At 42.9% G+C, this 14,194-nt stretch overlaps 1 protein-coding gene across 1 annotated transcript in view; it reads left to right on the forward strand.

Moving 5' to 3' along the window:
* Window positions 1-2,553: 2,553 nt before the first annotated feature.
* Window positions 2,554-14,194, forward strand: part of SND1 (staphylococcal nuclease and tudor domain containing 1) — a 436,282-nt gene continuing 424,641 nt past the window's right edge. Inside the window, exon 1 of the mRNA XM_012664766.1 lies at window positions 2,554-2,920. Coding sequence (XP_012520220.1) covers window positions 2,843-2,920 — 78 coding nt within the window. The 5' untranslated portion in view covers window positions 2,554-2,842. The remainder of the gene's footprint in view (window positions 2,921-14,194) is intronic.

Here is a 14,194-nt window from a genome sequence, read left to right on the forward strand (position 1 = left end):
ACTTGTACCCCCCTAAATCTATTAAAATAATAAAAAACAGAAGGAATGCTCTATTAAGAGAGTTCTCAGAGCTGGGCATGGTGGTGGGCACCTGTAGTCTCAGCCACTCAGGAGGCTGAGGCAGGAGAATTGCTTGAGTCCAGGGGTTTGAGGACAGCCTGGGCAACACAGCAAGACCATATCTCTTAAAAAAAAAAATGGTCTTTGAACATGTAGATTCAGAACATAGATGGAGAGTTTAGCCTGAGGAGGAGGGAGTATTTTCTTTGTAACGAGGCAGAAGAAAGGAATGAGAAGGAAGATAAAATTTTAGATTCGGTGGAAGGAAATGGAGGGAGATCTTGATGACTTTTTCTCTCCCAAGTAGGAGGCCTTATGAATATTTAAGAGTGTTGGATACAGTGGAGTTGGAGTTAAGAGAACGGAGATTTAAAACAGATCCAGTGGAGTTGGAGATCAAACTGAGGAAAAAAGAAATTCCAGGCAATGTGTGAGGGGTCCATTAATTCACTGTGGCACCAACCTGCATAGCTGAGTGTTTTCTCTAGCTAAGTCGTAGTTTTGGAGAAGGTAGAGAGGTCTAGAGTTGGGGTTTTCACAGGTGGATACAATGAAAGCCAATGGGGATTACAGAGGAGGATATTGGTAGGACAAGGGCTAATATGATGGACAGTGCATGGGGTCTAACCCAGGATCAGATCCAGGAGAAAGCAGAAGGGAGCCGACAAAGAGAGGGTAGAGGGGTTCAGGGACTTTACGTTCCAGGTAAACTTGTCCTCTTTTGCTCTCTCACTTGTTTGCTCTGATGGAATCCAGCTGTCACGCTGTGAGCTGCCCTATGGAGAGAACCACGGAGCAAGAAACTGAGCCGCTGAGCCACTGAGGCTCTCCATCCAATATTCTTGAGGAACTGAATCCTGCCAACAACTATGAGTGAGCTTGGAAACAGATCCACCTTCGTCAGAGGAGGGACCTCCAGAGGAGACCACAGTCCCCCCGTTTCTTCCTTTGATATCTTGCTGCACCTTTGTGAGAGACCTGGAGGAAAAGATACCCAGCCAAGCCACATCCAGATTCCTTACCCACAGAAACCGTGAGATAAATGCTGTTAAAAACTTAAGTTTTTGGGCAAATTGTTAAGCAACTAATACAAGATATGAGATAATTAACTGAGTGAGACGGGAGAGAGGACAGCAATTATGATCATAGAATGAGGTGTTTGCGTTTACAATTTTGGCTATGAAGTTATAATGCTTCATCTGTCCTGGAGAACGGTGGCTAACCTGGTGCAGAGGTCAACTTTACTGAAGATGAGGTCAAGGAGCTGAGAGACCAGGGTATTGGGTAAGTCATGGCCAGAAATATTTAAGTATTTTGGGATCAATGGGTGGAGAAGAGTGTGCACCAGGTGTCGACAATTTCAGTGAATGACAAGGTATGAGTTAGGGTAGGGTAGACAACAATCTCAATGAGATGGAAAGTGGTATAATCAGATGAAATGAGCCTCACAAAGTTGTTTTTTTTTTTTTTTGGAAGATGGCAGCAAATTCATGGCATGGAAAGAGCACCAGAGAACTAGGAAGATGCTGACATTAAAACTTGACTCTGGGGAATGTGAAGTGTGGGAGAATAGCAAAGATCTTTTCAAAAAAGCTGCAGGGTAAGTGTTATCCTCTGTATAGAGTCAGGTTTTAGGACTAAATGACAACCCATGCAAGGTCCTTGGCTTCACTTAAATATTTGTAGGCCCTGGTTCTTCCGCCCTTCCCCCACCTCTGTACTCTCAAAGCTGGGGCTAGGTGAGAGCAGGCGGTTGGAGACGCTTCACAATCGGTCTGGGGCTGCCTCCTTCTGGCCCACGGAAAGCGTGAAGCCAGGCTTTTCCTAACTTCTCTGGAGCAGCTGGGAAGAGGCCGAATATAGGGCACGTGATCCCTCCAGGAAACATTTATTCCTTCCATCAACAAACATTAATGGAGCGTCTTACAAGTGCTAGACCCCAGGTACACAAATATGAGCGAGACACACCCCCGACTGCAGGCAGGGCGCGCGGCCGCGTTCCAGGTCAAGACCAATATCAGTGGGAGGTTTCACAATGCTCTCCGACTTTTCCAAGTTCTTCTTTCCCTACTTTTAGCAGAAGTAAAACGTCGGGAGTCAGTGTGCAACCGGTACGGAGACTCCTTCAGGACCTAGCCTGCAAAGGCCAACCCGCTCCCAGCCCGCACCCTCCAGTGAGGACAACCCCACCACCTAGCCCGCAGGCGTCGGACTGAACTCCCCGGCGACCGCGGGGCGGGGCGCAATGGGCGGGGCTAGGTGGGAGGGCGCGGCAGGCCCCGCCCCGGGGCTCCCATGGCCCCCCGCGCCCCGCGGCCAGATGCTGACGTGTCCTTTCCTTCCCACTACACCTCCCGACACTACCTACTCCGGCTGCCCCGGAAGTCCCGCCCCACACTTAGCTCGTCACCGCAAATCAGCGCTTTCAGCGCTTCCTGGAGCTCTCTACCCGTTTTGGGACCAAGGGGCGGAGCTCCGAGAACAGGGTGTCTATTGGCTTGAGGTCCGGCGGGATCTGGGTGCTAATTGGCCAGGGGACGGTGGCGCTCTGGCACGCTTGCGCGGCGAGTAGAACGTGTGGTGGTGGCGGAGATCGCGTCTTCTCTTTCGCTCCCAGTCCCGCTACTGCTCTTGTGAGCGCCCAGCGCGTCCGTCCCGTCCGTCGCCCGCAGTTGGTAGCCAACCTGCCCCTCGCCTCGGCGGCCTCTCACTAACACCGACACCCACATTGACACCTCCAGCCGGGCGGGCCGCCTCGTTCGCTACCTTTGCATCTCCACACATGGCCTCTTCCGCGCAGAGCGGCGGCTCCTCCGGGGGACCCGCGGTCCCCACCGTGCAGCGGGGCATCGTCAAGATGGTGAGAACGGGGCCCCGGACACTGACCCCTCTGCCTGCCTTCGGGCGGGAGTCAGGTGTTGAGTCCTCTTCACCTCCCGCCAGCCTGCATGGTTTCCCAGATGCCCTTACCTCTCTCCTTCTTCACTTTTCACCCATTCTTCGAATCCTCTCACTAGACGGAACCCGACACGGACTCCCTTAAGTCCTTACTTCCGGACACCCTGGCATCAGGGGTCACAGTAATTTCCGTGGCGGTGGCATTCGAATCTCGTGGCTGTCTACCGGGACAGATTGAATACTGATTGATTAACGGAGATAATTCGTTGATAGCTGTCCTCCCATCCCCCGTCTTTCTGTCCATTTTGACATGTGCTGAACAGTTTGCAGTTTTCGAGATCCTAACATCTGCTCTTACCTGGAACCCCAGGAGTACTTGGTCATCATGAAGCTTTTCTTTTTCCACCGACTCTCAGTTACTTGAAGTTTTCTCACTCTCTGGTCATCATTTCCTTTTCGCCTCCACCGCTTGTTTCTAGTCGTAGGCCTGAGAGCGCCTGATCTTTGTGTCCTTTTGACTTTTAAAACGTTAGGCTGGCAGTATCTTAATACTCATTGTTGTTCTTCTACGTCTTACAGATAAGAAGACAGGTTTAAAGACGGCAAGTGACTTGCCTAAGGTTTAAGGTTGCAAGGTGGTTTGGGTTGAAGCCAGGACAAGAACCCAAGTGTTCTGATTCCCAGTCCAGGGCTCGTAATACCATAGATTCTGCCTGATTTTATATCCCCTTACTTTCTATGTTCTCGAATTTTGAATTTAACCCTGCAAGGTTCATTTTAAAATTTACCCCTATCACCATGCTAATTTTGTAATATATTATAAATTTGCTTTACCACCTGCTCTCGTTGTTGTCCTTCCCCCAACCCTCCCAATTCTCGGAACCTGACATTTCCTAGTTATTACCAGATTTTCTGGTTGCAATGACTGTAAACTTCTAGGTTTCATTTCAGACTGCAGTTCTGACTTTTCCATCCGGAACAGCAAATGTCCTTTATGATACTTTCTCCCAAGCTCCACAGTTTTTGCTATTGTAGAAAGTTTTTTAAAATTCTATTTTATGGTCCCATTGTCTTTCCCAGGGTTAAAATGTTCTACAGCTTGTGAGTAAATTTGATTTCAAGATTTTTCCCCCCTAATTCCCATGTGTTCTTTTCTTAGGTAATATCCTGCTGCCAGCTGGGATTCTTGGGATTTTCAATATTGCCTTTTCCCTTTATTTATACATAATGGAGAGTCGGAATTTAGCAGAAACTGAATGAGAAGGGAATTTCCAACATCCACATATTTTCCCCCCCTTGAAATATTGACCTGACTCATGAAAGAATTATCCTGAAGCTGCTTCTCTTTCATTAGCTTTTTCAGTTGTGCTGATCCTCCCTTCATCACAGGAGCAAAGCATCGCTTGGCTGTCTGGTGTTGGGATTGGCAACACGAAGTGGATCTTTCAGAGTTTTTTCCTTGCTAATGTCTTACCTCTCATTTGTGAGATGGGAATGGAAAGAGGCTGATGTATTTTTACTTCTACCGATACTGGAGACTTCCAGGGCAGCTGGGTTCTATGAGGTGACTGCCTACAAATTACCCCCATGGATACTGAATGTCAACAATTGCTTTTTTATTGTCATGTCTTGTTTTAGGTATTCTGTTTATGTTATCTCATTTGGAATACCTAACAAGTCGATAGGATTTTTGGCTACATTCTACAGATGTGTAATTTGAGGTTTAGAAAGATTGGTTTACTGAAGGGCAGGTACTTTATGTTGGTAATAAGAGGCAGAGCTGAGACTTGAACCCAGCCTATCTGCCCAAGCACACACTCTTCAACATCATTCTCTGACGCCTCTGACTCCAGGACTTCAGGGTATTACTTTATAACATGGAGAGCATGACCAGTGATGCATGCCTGCAAATTGCAGGAAAGTGAAGTGGATTATAATTGAGTTGAGAAAAGATTAGATGTTACTCCTTGTCTTGTCCGGAAGCTGCTGTTGTGGTAAGTGACTTCATTTGGTGCTATGGTTTTTGTGTGCATAGGAGTGTGGTGTGGAAGATGTTTGAGTCTGGGAGGTGGCATTTCAAATTCAGTGATTTGAGCAGTCTTTGTTGAGCAGACTGTACTGCATTCTCTAACCACACTACAGAGGATGGGTGAGTGAGTTACAGGCAGGGATTAGGGGAGGGAAGCCGAGTGAACTGCAGAGCGACAGGCAGATTTGTGCCAGGCTTAGAAGCCTTGTCTGGAATGAAAAATCGACCACTGGCAAACTGCTCTGTGTGAAGCTCTTCTGCTAAGCAAAGTTGTATTTTCCTGGAGAGTAATCGTTTCTAGTGGTACTAGGAAGTGCTTTGTAAAAAGTACAAAGGAGTTTGGAGCTGTATGACAGATGAAAGTGAGAAAGAGTTTGATGAGTAGGAAAACAGGAGATACTACTTTTCTGCTTTTTGGGAAAGGAGCAGAGATTGGAACGCTCACTAACCAGAGGTAGGTGGGCTTTTCAGTGTGAACCCTCCAGAGTTGTCTGGACTCAGGCTGAGCTGAAGGTCTGAAATGATCTAGGATTGAGGTTTGCCGCAGTGAAGTGGGGGGAATAGTCCTTCCTCTTTTGGCAAAGTGTTGTAGGGCCACGGAATGTATACGTTTCTTCTGTTGTCTGCTTTGCCATTCTAGTAAATCCTGTATTATTTTGTTTGAGGTCGAACAACTTGGGAATCAAGTTGTAAAACACTTTTATCAGTTTTTAAAAAATGATGATGATGGTAGTGCCTGTGTGCTATTGAGAGTAGGGGCGAAGGGACAGGGTTGGTTCTGGAATGTTTAAGGAGGAAGTGGGCAGTAAGTCGATACAAGCATTTTGGAGCTGTTCTGTTATGGAAAAAGTCAGTGAGGGTGATGGAAAAACTGAAGATGGATTTATATTTTCTGAGTTAGGATGAGACTAGCAAGAGTGTGGGTGGACAAAATATGACTTGGTTAAATAAATGTCTTTTACCAAGTTAGATCTTACTGTCTTAAAACCGTGAGGGATTCTAATTCTGGGTTTCTTTGAATAATTTGCTAGACCTTCTGTAGCTGCAACAGAATATTGGCAGCAGATGTTAAGTCGATGAAGTTGGGAGAAATTGGGTACTTATTAAATAGTATAACTTCAGTTACCTCACTTGGCAGCTACTTAGAGATGGCTACTTTCTCTGGTTTTACTGACATGGTTTACTCTCTGTTTTTGAGATAGAGACCTTTTCTATGTCTTTTCACTTTTACTTTTCCTCTAAGTTGGTATGTTTGCATGTCTTTTCAAGCAGGAGAACATTTCACAACAGCAGAATCAATCAGCCACGGTTCTTTAATCTTCTGTGCTTATCAGAAGCAGCCACGGAAGCAGCCTATCTTGTCTTGCCTATGGTGTGGAAGGCTAAAAGGAGGCCATTGCCAAATCCCAGTTCCCATTTTTCCCCCACCTTCTCCCCTCACCTATTTAATTGCCTGAGAAGGGGAAAGGAATCCCTTTGCCAGTCTTCTGTTTTATACTAAGAACGATGATTCTCACTTCTTCAATGTCTTCAAGTTCCATGTCCCACGTAAATGGTATGGGTTTAACCTGAGTTATTATGTAATATACACGTTTAAGGGTAATAAAAGGAAGAGAGGTAATGGAGGTGGTCATTTTTCTGGTACCCCGGTGAGATCAGTAGCTGACATTAAGCCCACTGAATAAATAAAAAAAATGGGAGACAGATAAGAAAAAAAACTTGCTCTTAGTCATATGCTTGCTTCTTACAGGGCCAAGACTAAGGTTTTCAGACTTACTATCAGGTAGTCCTGTGTATTCCCGAGTCATTATTTTTCTTCCAGTAGAGGGAACATGCATGAAAAATGCCAAGAGCGGGCTCAATAAGAATTAAATAGCATCCAGAACTTGTCAGTGTGTATACTTCTGTTAGCATTTTGTTACTCCATGGAATTTACTGCTGCTCTGGCTCTGGTAAAAAGCAAAGTAGCATGCTTCAGAGCTCGAAACTAACGGTCAGGAAGGAATTAGCTCATATATGATGTGGCTCATCAACATGGGTTGGGACTTCTGAGGCTAGTGCCCAGTGATGGCAATAGTGGGCAAATGATTTGTTGAATTCTATGCCCCAGTTTACTTGGAGAGTGAAATTTGGGAAACAAGTAAAAATTTTAGTTTTTGTTTGTAGGTTCAAAAGAGAAAATTGGCCAGGTTTTTAATTCAGGTAAGGTTATCTGAGTCCTGTCGAGCACTCACTTCTCAGCATGGGCTAACTGTCCATCTGACAGGTGTGGTTCTAGCAGGGCACAGTACATATCCTTTGGGTCTGGTCTTTGGATTTATTTCATTTCTTCAAGAAGAGCATAGCTAAAAACTGTAGGAAATTCTGTACCTTATCAGGGGAAAGGAATAAAATAGAGACTCAACTCTTACTGGGTTTATGTAGCTTTTCCTCTTATTTCTTGTTGGGAGGTGGATACACACCCAGTTTCTGTTGCTGCTTCCTCTCTTGGGAGACTGACATATGCTTTTTGTTTTTACAGCAGAAATTGATGCAGAATCACAGGTTGTGAACATTTGATACAGATGGAGTGTTACGGGATTTCACTTTCATGAGACTCAATATGATAAATTAATGTTATGTTTTTCCTCACTTAGCTCTAATGTTTAAGAAAAAAATGAACAGTGGTTGCAGTTGGCATTTTTTAAAAATTAGGAAGTTCAGCAACTTATAGGAAAACTAAAACTAATGAAAATGTTGATGTCATTTTCAGATGCCATTTTTGAAATGTTTAATCTATGATAGAAACCTGGCTTGGCACATTTTCTCAGTTTATGTGCTTACAGTGAATGACTTAAGGCACCATCTCCTCTCTTTCTCAACAAATTTTAGGTTCTCTTTATGTGTGAAGTATTCTTCTTGGGATGGTCTTGTAACACAAACTTCATTTGTAATAGGAGGAATTAAGGAGATTTGGGGAATCTAATATATTAAAGTTAATAAATCTAATTTCCAGGAACATTGTTCCTGGAAGCAGTATGGCAGAGATATGAGATCTTTGGCCTAGAAGTTGGGACACAAGTTCTGGGCTGGGTGCTGCCATATCCATCTGGGTAATGTTGAGTAAGATATTCCACCTCAGACCCTCCTTTTCTCCGAAGTGAGGTGGCTGGTCTCTAAGCATCTTCCAGTCCCATAAGGCTGTGATTATATAAAAAACCTTGTGTTACATTTCTTTTAGGCATGCTGAAACAAAGCTGAGAAATGTCATACCTTATGGCAGGCTTGACTTTGAATTGCTGCTTATCTTGCATGAAGCCTGTTTTCTATTCCCACTGCTTGTTTTTTGTTTTTTTTTTTTTGGAGAAGGTGGATTAGTGGAAATACGGTTTTCTAGCGCAGAAGGCCAGAGGATTAGAATTTGAATTAGACTAACTGGATAGTGGAGTGGGTGGAGGGTGGATAGAAATAAGAGGGGGTTCTTGGCTTCTTTTCAGTAGTGGTATCAGGATAAACTACTGAGAGTGGTTGTTTGTAAGCCAGAGGAACATGGTGCCAGTGGATTTTATTCACCCAGTTTTATCTCTATCTCAGAACACCCTGACCCTGACATTTTCCTGGAGGCAGCAGATCTTGACCTGAGAAGGGTGGGGCTGAGGAGGGAACTTAGGGATCCTCTAGCTCATGGGGAGAGTCTGTTCTCGCCCTGCACTTGACTGGGAGACACAGGTGGGAATGTGGGGCATGATAGAGTTCTGAGCTCTACTTTTCTTGCGTGGAGCCAGATCTTTGTTTTTTTCTTCCCCCATGTCTTTTCCACTTCCATTTAATGGGCAAATACAGATTGAGTATCCCTTATCTGAATGCTTGGGACCAGAAGTGTTTCAGATTTTTTCGGATTTTGGAATGTTTACATTCTATTTACAGTTCAGCATCCCTAATCTGAAAACCTGAAATCTGAAATGTTCCAGTGAGCATTTCCTTTGAGTGTCATGTCAGTGCTCAAAAAATTTTGGATTTTGAAGCATTTCTGATTTTTGTATTAGATGCTCAACATGTATAGCAGTCATCTTAACCTATTCTTGGTAGTTCCTCACATGGTTTCTTTTGAGTTTATTTTTTATAGTAAGACTTCTTAAATGCTTTCTGGGAGTAGATTCAGAATGAGAGAAAAGAGTCCAGTGAATTTCTAAATCATTGCATCAGGACCACCTAGAAGACCTTTTATAGCAGCTGTTCCCCACCTTTTTGGCACCAGGGACTGGTTTTCATGGAAGACAATTTTTTCACGGATGGACTGGGTGCGGATTCAGGGGTGGGGAGAAGCGGAGCTCAGTTGGTGATGCAAGCTGCAAGCAATGGGGGAGCCAGCTGCAAGCGATGGGGAGTGGCTGTAAGTACAGGTGAAGCTTCGCTCACTTGCCACCACTCTCCTCCTGTGCTGCCTTGTTCCTAAGTTTCATGGAAGACGATTTTTCCACGGACGGGGGTGGGCGGGGAGCTCAGGTGGTGATGTGCAGCCCATTTCCTAACAGGCCACGGACTGGTACCAGACCATGGCCCAGGGATTGGGGACCACAGTTTTATAGGCACTGAATTAGGATCCCTGGGACTGGCCTGCGAATCTGTTTTCATAAAAGCTACTGCTAGGCAATTCTGAAAGAATCAGTTTGGGATTAATCTGAGGCAGGCATATGAGACCCACTGATCTTGTTTAACTCCTGTGCTGTATGTAGTTGAAGGGTAGGACACAGATCATAAATGAAGTGGATGTTTGTGGGGGCGGGTACACCAGAATTTTATGAGGGGAGGAAAGTTGTTTCTCTCTCTTTTTTTGGGATTTACCTTGATAGTTCCCAGGGCACTTTATATTGCTTTTAATTTGTATCTCGTTATTGGGCTGGTGTCCTTAGGGTCCATTTGCAGTGACTCTCAGATCCTATTCCTGGGTCTTAACTGACAGCTGAGTTGTTGTGTTGTGTGCCTGATTTAGGCCATATGCTCATTTTAACACTCATCTGCCACTTTTCCTTCTATTTGCATAGATTCCTAGCATCTTCCTATAATTTGGCACCAATAACTTGGCACATTATTGGTATGGAAGTCTTTAGTGTCATTTACAAATACAAAGATTCTATGTTCCTCACTTTCTGTTCTTGCAATCCTGAGGAGCCTCATCCTTGGGCCTTTTGGCTTAACGGTCTATTTAAATCTATCCTCTCTTATTTATAAGCCCCATTCTTAACAAAAACAACTAAAATCCAAAATGATCTACTCAGTGGTCTCAGTCTTTACTTTTTATTTCACTAGCTTGTCTAATATGGAAATAAACTTGTCTTGTAATTTCAGTTCTTATAAAGTCCTTGTGATTAGGGGTCACATTTTGCAGTTTACTTGGGGGGGCCTTTCCTCATTTTGGCCAATGGTTTTCCAGTTTATTCTGGAATTCCTTCAAAATGCTCAGGTGGATCCCATCCAGTATTAGTAATTTAATAATTGACATTTAAATTATGGACTTGCTTTTAAAACTTTAAACAGTATAGAAGTATGTAAAGTTAAATACGAAGATCTTCCTCCCTCTTCCCTTCTTGCCCCTCAGTTTTCAACCATTCATTCTCGTACTCTTCAGCATACATCAACAGTATGTTTGCTTCCAAAATTTTTCATGCAGATACATGCCCTCCCCTCCTTTTTTTTTTTTTTTTTTTAATTTTTATAGAGACAGGGTCTCACTCTATCACCCAGGCTGGAACTTGTGAGTTCAAGTCATCCTACCCCCTCAGACTCCTCAGTAACTGGGATTACAGATGCAAGCCTCCCCTCCTTTTTTTAAGAAACAGAAATGGAGTCATAGTCTATGTGTCTGGCAATTTTCTTTTTTTGGTTAATTGTCATGGCTATCTTTCTATGTCATATTTATATATCTACCTCATTCTTTTTTAATGGTTGAGCAGTGTTCCATAGTTTAGACATTTATCTATTTTTTTGTTGATGTATGTTTTTAGCTTTTCATAATTCTAAATATTGCTGTATTGACTGAACTGTACATCTTTGTACTCTTGTGCTAGAATTTCTATAAGATAGATTTGTAAAAGGGTAATCGCTGATACCTTTTTTATAATCATTTAGTGTTTTTGGTGGTGGTTAGGGTACTTTAACTGTTTATTTCTTAGAAGTATCATCTTAGATCAAATTTAGGGCAAAACACAGCTTAACATCTTATTACTCATTAATTACATGTTTGGTGGTTTTATTTCCCCAGTAAGAGTATTTTTGAAAGCCACTTTGTCTCTTCTGTGGAGGGCAGAGCCTAGCACTTGGGACTTGGGAAATAACTACAATTGTAGCCATATGGTTCTAGTATCCTTCCCCCCACCCTTGGATACCAAAACGAGAGATGCTCAAGTCCCTTATATAAAGTAGCATAGTATTTGCATATAACCTATGCACATCCTCCTGTATACTTTAAATCATCTCTAGATTACTTATAATACCTAATATAATAAAAATGCTATGAAAATAGTTGCTATACTGTATTGTTTTTTAATTGTATTATTTTTTGTTGTTATTTTTTATTATCTCCCCCCACAAATATTTTTGCTCTCCGGTTGGTTGACTCCACGAATGTGAGGGCCTACTGTACTTCTTAATTGTTTGACCCCTAGGTATTTTAAGGTCTTTGTACTGACAGGTGGAATAGGCCCTTTGAGCTTTGTCCTTGTCTGCTTTCTGAGTTCAGAAGAGCTCCATGACTAAGGAAATTGGTGACTACCTAAGGTGCAAATGACAAACGGACATGAGAAGCAAAGTCATGGGAGAGAAGTCTGACTTTTTTCCTACTGGCTGGCATATAGCTCTTCCTCTTTTTTCTTTTTCTTCTTGGATAAGAAGGTGGGGGTGGTGTGATATTGTGATATATAAGAAATATGTATTTGGTTTTGGTCATCCTGGCACAGAGCTCTTAAAAAGAACCCTCCTAATTTCTTGAGTGATAAGAGTGATAAAGGTGAAAGGGGCATCTTAGTTGTTCATAACAAACCCCTTTCAACCTCACCTGAATTTATGTTAATGAGTGACTTTGGAAAACTCCAAAAAATGGGCTTTGGTCTTTTCAGCCTCAGTCTGCCCCTTCTCCAGGGAGAGGAGAATGGCTGAAGAGAAGGGCTAGAGATTGAGCATAATCACCAATGGCCAGTGATGTAATCACGCGTGCCTGTATAAGGTAACCCCCTTAAATGATGGGGTTTGGAGGGTTTGGAGAGTTTAGGGGTTGGTGGACCCAGGGAGGTGCATACAAATTCCAGTAATCTACCAAGTAAACTATTTTCTAGAGTTATGTGAGCTGTTACAGCAAATTAACAAACTTGAGAAGAGGCTCATGAGGACCCCCAATTTATAGTCAATCAGTCATAAGGGAGGCTCGGACTTGGCATCTGCAGTGGGGGTAGTCTTGCAGAACTGTACCCTGAACTTGTGGGATCTGATGCTAACTCCAGGAAGACAGTGTCTGAATTCAGTTGCATTGTAGGACACCCAGTTGGCTTGGTGTGGGGAAAAATCCCACACATTTGGTATCAGAAATACTGGTGTGAGTAAAGATGAAAAACAGTTATTTTTTCTTTTTAGGGTGGTAGGTGATAGTAAACATTACAACATCCAGCATGGGGAACACTGTCATTTTTAGAGTTTGGAGAGAAACCACTGGGCTAGGGGATCTGGTTTGCAGGCTTTCAGGATTTGGAAGTGCTCATGCCGATCCTGGTATTGGTTTACCTGGCTTCAAATGTGTGTGTACTCACTTCTACCATGGTTTTTGACATATCACTTTTGAATATTTGGAAATCTTTTTGACCAGTCAACTATTTTTAAAATTTAAATTATTTTATTTTAAAAGGCAACTTAATTTTACTATTAAAAATGAAAAAATCAGTGTTAAAAAATTGTTCATGACATTTATTAAAGATGGTAAGGCAGACTTTGTTCAAGGGGAGTCGTGGCGCTAGGTATAGAGACCATTGTAATGGGCTCTTGCAGTTGGGGGCGGGGTGGAGATTTAGAGATTGACTCAACTGTGACTCCAACAAGGTCAAGTGGGGGTGTATAACCAAGGAGCAGGAAGGGTGGAGGTCAGTGGATGGGAAATTACTAAGAGGAAACATCAATCCTAAGGGGTTTCTGACTAAACTCACTTGGTAAGATTCTTGCTGAAGACTGGCCAGGGTTATAAGATATCCAGAGTAGTCAGATACCAAAGGTGGAGAATTTTCTCTAAACTAACTTAGGATTCATGCGCAAACTGGGTTCTACAAGGATAGAAAGGGAAGCCAAAAGTGACACCTAGTCAAGCAGAGGACTAAGAGGAGCCTGGCTAAAGTTTTAGTCAAAGGAGAGAGTCTTTGTCACCAGTGTAACTTGACATGAGTAGAAAGTACTGTTAAATAATCCACAACGAAAACAAAGCAACATTACTAAATTCTAGCTAGGTGTTGTCATTTTGCAGAGAGTTCGGAGTTCTGCTCTCCAACAAAGAAATTAGAGGCTTCCTAGCACCAAGCTGAAACTTTCTTCTTGATTTAATAGGAAGGATAGAAAGAGAATTGAAAAGGGAATAGTTCTCATGTATGTGAAAATACTGTTAAATGCTAGTACATACAGTGATCATGTACCACCTAAAACACTTTTTTTAAACCACTCCACACTTAGGGAAACACACATACTTTATGTCTTGAAGCAGAACTGAACTAATTTTCTGGCTGTGGTTTAAATCATTAGTTTCACTGATGACTGGCTGTGTAGCCTTGGGCAAGTAATTTTACCCCTTACAGTTCCAGGTTCACCTGTATAATGGGGATAATAACTCACTTCATGGGGCTGTTGCTGATTAAATGAGAGAATGCTTGTAAAATACTCAGTGCAGTGTCTGGCACGTTCGGTGTTCGGTAAACATTAGCTGTTTTTACTAGTCCAGTGGTCTCCAGACAGACCCCAAGTCAAATAAGGTGAAAATGGAACTGACTGAGGCAAAAATGTGAGAAATACAGACACAGCAAGTTTTTGTGATGTTATTCAGTGTGAAGCACTGGCTTTAGTTTTGAGATTATATTATTCCTACCCTTTTTTTGGGGCGGATAGCAGTAAGTATCCTTTATAAATATATTTTCTTTAATGTCTTTGGCAAAAATATAAACAATGGATAACATGTCAGTCCCTACATTTTTGGAGGTGGGG

This window comes from Propithecus coquereli, unplaced genomic scaffold (genome assembly GCF_000956105.1).
Source record: "Propithecus coquereli isolate 6110/MARCELLA unplaced genomic scaffold, Pcoq_1.0 Scaffold91, whole genome shotgun sequence".
Taxonomy (NCBI): Eukaryota; Metazoa; Chordata; class Mammalia; order Primates; family Indriidae; genus Propithecus; species Propithecus coquereli.